Below are 8,237 nucleotides of genomic sequence, written 5' to 3'. Positions count from 1 at the left end.
AACATGAGGAGGATGCAAACAATCAGCTGTTGCAGGCAGAATGTTTTACAATACCCTCTCTGTTTCTCTGCTCTGTATCGTATCACATCACTATTGAAGCTAGTAGTAAAATTTAATAAATAGACTCAGTGCAGTGTAATTTTATATTAATCATTGTCCCGTGTGTAATCTTCATCAATTAGATTTTTAAGTATTATACAATATTCTGATGCCAGGCAAACAGAGGCTTATTAGGCTTTTAACATCTATTACATCTATGTCTATTATCTTCCTGTTTCAGATGCAATTTATTTATTTTATTGAGACAGAGTCTTGCTCTGTTGCCCAGGCTGAAGTACAGTGGCATGATCTTGGCTCACTGCAACCTCTGCCTCCTAGGTTCAAGCAATTCTCCTGTCTCAGCCTCTCCAGTAGTTGAGATGACAGACACGCACCACCACACCCGGCTAATTTTTGTACTTTTAGTAGAGATGGGGTTTTGCCATGTTGGCCAGGCTGGTCTCAAACTCCTGATCTCAAGTGATCTGCCCACCTCAGCATCCCAAAGTGCTAGGATTACAGGCATGAACCACCGTGCCCAGCCCAGATGCAATTTAAAAGCTATTTCAAAAAAAAAAAAGCAGTTGTATTTCTGATAATTTTTTTTTTCTTTTAGCTATCATGGTGAACTTACTTCAGATTGTGCGGGACCACTGGGTTCATGTTCTTGTCCCTATGGGATTTGTCATTGGATGGTATTTAGACAAAAAGAGTGATGAACAGCTAACTGCCTTCCGGAACAAGAGTTTGTTATTTAAAAGGTTAGTCTGCATTTTTTTAAACCAGCAATTGGCCAAATTTGGGGAATATTCTTTTTTATATGTGCCAAAAATAAATAGAAGGGATAATTTTTCCCCCTTGAGGACTTAGATTCAAATGATACTGTTTTTAGTCTTGTTTGTTACTGAATCCTTGGATACAACAATATGATTACCTCTAGAATGTAAAGTCTTCATTTAATGAATAGGCTGTTTCAGATCTTTGAAAGTATCGTCTTTTTTTTTTAATTCAAAGTACATTTTAATACAGCCACAGTTTAAAAGTAGCTGACCAAAGCCTAGCTTATATACAGCTTCCACATATATTGTCATATATTGTCTTACTTAAGACATGCTGTAGCTGAGAGAAATAGTAATAATAGCAGCTAGGTGCTGTGTTCTTAGCAACACTACCTGAGAGCTTTAGACCTGGTGGTAGAGTGATAGCAGCTGGCAGCTGCCTGGTCCCATTATGCCTCTAGAGATGGCTCCTCTGGCAGCAGAGAGTTCCCGTTAGCAAGACAGGATGCCTGCCAGTGGGCATACAGCTGGGTAGGAGGAAGCTTGAGGGGCAAGAGAAGTGAGCAGCATCCACAGTGGGTATGAAGAGATGGTAGAGGTGATTCACAAATCAGGGATTTCAAGAAAGAGAAAATAAGCTGGAAAGGGCTTAGAAAACATTTTGAATGAACTCACTGAGCAGAGATAATAGCTTTCATATAAACTAAGTAATCACAATTCTTTAACCCAGAAAAATGAAGCTGACAATATGGTAAAAGTTAAAGTCATGAATAAAAAGAATAAATATGATGAATTTAATATGTAAGTTTTTAAAATGGATCAGTGTAATAGAAAATAAAATATTGGCTGGGTGTGGTGGCTCACACCTGTAATCCTAGCACTTTGGGAGGCTGAGGCAGGCGGATCCCTTGAGGTCAGGAGTTCAAGACCAGCCTGGCCAACATGGTGGAACCCCGTCTCTACCAAAAATATAAAAAATTAGCTCGGTGTGGTGGCGTACAGCTGTAATCCCAGCTACTTGGGAGGGTGAGGCAGAATAATCGCTTGAACCCAGGAGGTGGAGTTTGCAGTGAGCCGAGATCGTGCCACTGCACTCCAGCCTGGGCTACAGAGCCAGACTCCATTTCAAAAAAAAAAAAAAAAGAAAATGAAATATTGAAATCATGTTCTTCTGACTTCCCCTTTTATCTCTTATCAAAGTTTTATTTATAGTTTTTCCATTTCTTCCTTTTTTGCTTTCCTCATAGGGAATTGCAACCCAATGAAGAAGTTACCTGGAAGTGAAGAGTCTGGCTGAACTATCGAATGCTCACATTTTAAACTTCTGAGAGAAATAAAAACGTGAAGAATCGGAAATGTCTTTTCATACGAAGGTAGTCCTTCTAGTAACAAGCATACTTTAAGGCCAGGTGCGGTGGCGCATGCCTCTAATCCCAACACTTTGGGAGACCGAGGCGGGCGGATCATGAGGTCAAGAGATTGAGACCATCCTGGCTAACACAGTGAAACCCCATCTCTACTAAAAATACAAAAAATTAGCCAGGTGTGGTGGCGGGCGCCTGTAGTCCCAGATACTCGGGAGGCTGAGGCAGGAGAATGGTGTGAACCTGGGAGGCGGAGCTTGCAATGAGCCGAGATCACACCACTGCACTCCAGCCTGGGCAACAGAGTGAGACTCCATCTCAAAAAAGAAAAAAAAAGCATACTTGAAAAATAATTATTAGGGCCCAGCATGGTGGCTCATGCCTGTAATCCCAACACTTTGGGAGGCTGAAGCACGCAGATCACCTGAGGTCAGGAATTCCAGACCAGCCTGACCAACATGGTGAAACCCTGTCTCTACTAAAAATACAAAAAAATTAGCCGGGTGTGGTGGCGTGTACCTGTCCTGTCAGGTAACAGAGTGAGACTCCATCTCAAAAATAAATAATAAATAAAATAATAACTATTAGGTACCTGATTGTATATGTTGGTATTAAATTTATAATTAGCATTTAATTTGCTGTTTCTCATTTTGGACCACAGTACTATTAAATCATAGAGCAAATTTTTTATCATATATTTTTCAGAAAAAAATCTCAAACCTTGTGCTTCAACGGGACTTAAAAAGGATGAGGCCAAGATTTTATTTGATAAAAATCACATACTGAAAATTTTAGTGACCTTAGCTTTGGCAAAGATTTTTTCTTTTTTCAAATATAGGATACACACGGGAAGCAAGGATTTTTAAAATACAACACACAGAACATGAACTAATTTTAAAAATCAGTAAGTTTGTACTTTATCAAAATTTAAAATTTTGCTCTTCGAAAAACACATCTAGAATATTTAAACAATCCTTATAGTTAAATAATAAACAACCTAACTTTTTTTTTTTTTTTGAGACTGAGTCTTGCTATGTCACCCAGGCTGGAGTGCAGTAGTGTGATCTGCAAGCTCCACCTCCTGGGTTCCCGCCATTCTCCTGCCTCAACCTCCTGACTAGCTGGGACTACAGGCACCCGCCACCACACCTGGCTAATTTTGTGTATTTTTAGTAGAGACGGGGTTTCACTGTGTTAGCCAGGATGGTCTTGATCTCCTGACCTGGTGATCCACCCAACTCAGCCTCCCAAAGTGCTGAGATTACAGGCGTGAGCCACCGTGCCCAGTTTAAGCAACCTAACGTTTTAAATGGGCAAAAGATTTTAACAAACACTGCCAAAAAAGATACGAGGATGGCAAGTAAGCACATGAAAAGGTACTCAACATTAGTAGTCACTAGAGAAATGCAAATTAACAGCAAAATGAGATGGCACTACACACCTATTAAATGGTTAAAGTTAGGCTGGTGCACGCCTATAATCTCAACACTTTGGGAGGCCTAGGTGGGCGGATCACTTGAGCTCAGGAATTCGAGACCAGCCTGACCAACATAGTGAAATCCCATCTCTACTAAAAATACAAAATTAGCCGAGTGTAGTGGTGCATATCCGTAATCCCAGCTACTTGGGAGGCTGAGGCAGGAGAATCACTTGAACCCCGGGGGCAGAGGTTACAGTGAGCCAAGATCATGCCACTGCACTCCAACCTGAGCAACAAGAATGAAACTCTGTCTCAAAAAATAGATTTAAATAAGTAAAAATAAAATAGTTAAAATTTGGAAGACTGACTACCAATTGTTGGCAAGGTGTAGAGCAGCTAGAAGGCACACTGCTGGTAGGAATATGAAATGTAGCCACCAGTAATTGTCCCACCTTGGAAATGAGTTTAGTAGTTTCAGGTAAAACATACCTACTACTTGACCCAGCCATCCCAGTCTGAGTGATTTACCCAAGATAAAGCATATATCCGCACAAAGACTTACATGAATGTTCATAGCAGCTTGATTAGTAACAGCCAAAAATGAGATAACCCAAATGTCTATCAACATATGAATAGATAAAGTGTGTTGAATCCATATCATAGACTACCACCCAGCAATGAAAAGGAATGATCTATTGATGACATAATATGGATGAATTTCATACTAACGGTGCTGAATAAAAGAAGCCAGATAAAAAAAGAACCCATGCGATAGGATTCCATTTCTATAAATAGAAAATGTTATAAATAGCAATCTGTAGTAACAAAGCAGTTCAGTGGTTGAGAGATCAGGGTCTAGAAGGTGTTGAAAAGAATTACAAGGATGCTGGGCCAGGCACAGTGGCCCATGTCTATAATCCCAGCACTTTGGGAGGCCGAGGCTGTGGAATCACTTGAGGTCAGGAGTTTGAGACCAGCCTGGCTAACATGGTGAAACCCTGTCTCTACTAAAAAACATAACCAGGCATGGTGGCCTGCGTTTGTAGTTCCAGCTACTGGGCAGGAGAATCCCCTCAACCTGGGTGGCACAGGTTGTGGTGAGCTGAGATCATGCCACTGGACTCTAGCCTGGGCGACAGAGCAAGACTATGTCTCAAAAAAAAAAAAAAAAAAAAAAAGGCCGGGCACAGCACAGTGTCTCACACCTGTAATCCCAGCCACTTTGGGAGGCCAAGGCCAGTGGATCATTTGAGATCAGGAGTTCAAGACCAGCCTGACCAACATGGTGAAACCCCATGTCTACTAAAAATACAAAATTAGCCAGGCATGGTGGCGCACACCTGTAATCCCAGTTACTTGGGAGGCTGAGTCAGGAGAATTGCTTCAACCCAGGAGGTGGAGGTTGCATTGAGACAAGATCACGCCATTGCACTCCAGTGTGGGCAACAAGAGCAAAACTCTGTCTCAAAAAAAAAAAAAGAGGAAACTTGGGTATAATACGTTCATTTTCTTGATTGAGGTGATGGTTTCACAGGTGTATACATGCCATCTGTTCTGTGTATGTGTGTGTCAAGATTATCAAATTGTAGCCTTTTTTTCTCCCTCTTTATTCCACATAGACTTTAAAACCCATAACGGCAAGGATTAGCATTGTTCGCTCTTTAAAAAAAAAAATTATTGTAAGAACACAATTTGAGGCTGGGCGCAGTGGCCCATGCTTGTAATCCCAGCACTTTGGGAGGCCGAGGCGAGCGGATCATTTGAGGTCAGGAGTTCGAGACCAGCCTGACCAACATGGAGAAACGTCATCTCTACTAAAAATACAAAATTAGTCGGGCATGGTGTTGCATGCCTATAATCCCGGCTACTCAGGAGGCTAAGGCAGGAGAATCACTTGAACCCCGGAGGCGCAGATTGCGGTGAGCCGAGATTGTACCATTGCACTTCAGCCTGTGCAACAAGAGTGAAACTCTGTCCCCGCCCGCAAAAAAAAACAAAACACAATTTGAAATCTGCCTCTTAACAAAATCTTAAATGTGCAATACAGTATTCTCAACTATAAGCACAGTGTTGTACAGCAAATGTCTAGAACTGACCTTGCATAATTGAAACTTCATGCCCACTGATTAGCCATTTCCCATCTCTGCCCTCCCCACTCCAGGCCCTGGTAACCACCATTCTACTCTATGAGTTTGACTACTTTAGATAACTCATGGAATGTTACATGGAATCATGCAGTATTTGTCCTGTGATTGGCTTATTTTGCTTAGCATAATGTCTTCAAAGTTCATCCATGTTGTTACATAGGATTTCTTTCTTTTTGAAGGCTGAATAATGTTTCATTGCATGTATTTTCTGTATCTGTTCATGCACTGACGGACATTTAGGTTATTTCCTCATCATGGATATTGTTAACAATGGTACAATGAATGTGAGGGTCCATATACCTCTGTGTGATTTCAATTCTTTTGGATAAATACCCAGATACTGGATTGCTGAATCATATGGTAGTCTCTTTTTAATTTTTTAGTTTTTTTAAAATAATAACTATCATAACAGATGTGAGGTGGCAGCTCATTGTGGTTCAAATCATATACTTTTAAATTGTACAGATATAGTATAAGAGTTACAAAAAGCCACACACAAAAAAAGTATAACCTCTTGAGGTACTAGTTACTGGGATGATTCTAAAAAATGCCAGCAGGCCAGGCAAGGTGGCTTATGTCTGCAATCCTAGCACTTTGGGAGGCCAAGGTGGGCAGATGGCTTGAGCCCGGGAGTTCAAGACCAGCCTGGAAAACATGGCAAGACCCTGTCTCTACTAAAAATACAAAAATTACCTGGGTGTGGTGGGGTGCACCTGTAGTCCCAGTTACTCAGGAGGCTGAGGTGGGAGGTCACCTGAGCCTGTGGAGATGAGGCTGCAATGAGCCATGATCATGCCACTGCACTCCAGTCTGGAAGACACAGGGAGCCCCTGTGTCAAAAAATAAGATAAAATATAAAATAAAAACAATAGAGAAGTAAATAAACTATATCTTTTAAAAATATTCCTTTGCCTTCAATATATGAAAGCAGATTGATGGGCCGGGTGCAGTGGCTCAAGCCTGTAATCCCAGCACTTTGGGAGGCCAAGGTGGGCGGATCATGAGGTCAGGAGATCAAGACCATCCTGGCTAACACGGTGAAACCCCGTCTCTACTAAAAAATACAAAAAAATTAGGTGTGGTGGCGGGCACCTGTAGTCACAGCTACTCAGGAGGCTGAGGCAGGAGAATGGTGTGAACCCGGGAGGCGGAGCTTGCAGTGAGCCAAGATGGCGCCATTGCACTCCAGCCTGGGTGACAGAGCGAGACTCCATCTCAAAAAAAAAAAAAAAAAAAGCAGATTGATGAATAATACTTGAAAATCTGTAATCAATTATGAGGAGCAGAATATTTTAGAAAGGACAAAATAGCACTAATCAGAAACATTAGGTTGTATTTCTTTTGTTTTCTTTGGTCTGTTTCAAGCATATATACTTTATTGAGAGCAATATTACACCTAAGTCTTTTGTCCTTAAGGGATATATGGAGAGTTTCAACACAATGCTGTTGTATGTATTTTTTTCTACCTCCCTTTCCTGGAAATACGTGTAGTATTTTTTATGAAACATAAATTGCTAATGCCAACATCTGTAATAGTAAATTGGATTCTCTCTTGATTCATTTTTTTATGACACAATATCATCAAGATTAGTTATCAATTTTTAAAAACATAGCCGGGCACAGTGACCCCCTTGTAATCCCAGCACTTTGGGAGACCGAGGCGGGTGGATTATTTGAGGTCAGGAGTTTGAGACCAACCTTGCCAATATGGTGAAACCCCATCTCTACTAAAGATACAAAAATTAGGCATGGTGGTGCATGCCTGTAATCCCAGCTACTTAGGAGGCTGAGGCAGGAGAATTGCTTGAACCTGGGAGGCAGAGGTTGCAGTGAGCTAAGATTGTGCCACTGCACTGCAGCCTGGGTGATAGAGTGAGACCCGTCATAAATAGCCAAGTTCTACTACCTCTTCTTGGAAGCCACATTTTATTAAATTTGCTTTAGGTAGGATTGAATTTAGGAGAAGTAAAATTACAGTGACACAATGCCCTTTAGTTATCACTGATTTTTGTTGCAAGTCTGAATACTTAATACGCACAATTTTTAAAATGCCAAACATTTGAAATTCTGTTAAAGTATTTCGTCTTGGGTAACAAAATTCATGCCAGTTTGGATTTAATAGGTATAGTGTTCAAGAAGATGGAAGTATCTCTGTGCAATCTCTCTTGTTAACACAAGATTTCTTTTTTATTTTTTTATTTTTTATTTTTTTTGAGACAGAGTCTTGCTGTGTCACCCAGGCTGGAGTGCAGTGGCCAGATCTCAGCTCACTGCAAGCTCTGCCTTCCGAGTTTACGCCATTCTCCTGCCTCAGCCTCCCAAGTAGCTGGGACTACAGGCACCCGCCACCTTGCCCGGCTAGTTTTTTGTATTTTTTAGTAGAGATGGGGTTTCACCAGGTTAGCCAGGATGGTCTCGATCTCCTGACCTCGTGATCCGCCCGTCTCGGCCTCCCAAAGTGCTGGGATTACAGGCTTGAGCCAGTGCG

General features: G+C 41.3%; 1 protein-coding gene across 2 annotated transcripts in view; it reads left to right on the top strand.

The window, feature by feature from the left end:
* The first annotated feature begins 494 nt into the window (after window positions 1-494).
* Window positions 495-8,237, top strand: part of NDUFB1 (NADH:ubiquinone oxidoreductase subunit B1) — a 10,098-nt gene continuing 2,355 nt past the window's right edge. The window contains exons 1-2 of one of the 2 annotated variants that reach the window (XR_001882539.1): window positions 495-800; window positions 2,066-2,191. Coding sequence is in view for 1 of the 2 variants with exons in the window: in XM_017857964.1 (XP_017713453.1) it covers window positions 661-800; window positions 2,066-2,102 (177 nt within the window). In the remaining variant the exon portion in view is untranslated. Of the gene's footprint in view, window positions 801-2,065; window positions 2,192-8,237 lie in introns of those variants that run through there. The other variant, XM_017857964.1, reaches the window with a different exon arrangement.

Source organism: Rhinopithecus bieti, unplaced genomic scaffold, assembly GCF_001698545.2.
Source record: "Rhinopithecus bieti isolate Rb0 unplaced genomic scaffold, ASM169854v2 scaffold_41913, whole genome shotgun sequence".
Classification (NCBI taxonomy): Eukaryota; Metazoa; Chordata; class Mammalia; order Primates; family Cercopithecidae; genus Rhinopithecus; species Rhinopithecus bieti.
The sequence above is the reverse complement of the archived record's forward strand: the minus strand, read 5'-3'. Positions and strand labels throughout refer to the sequence as shown.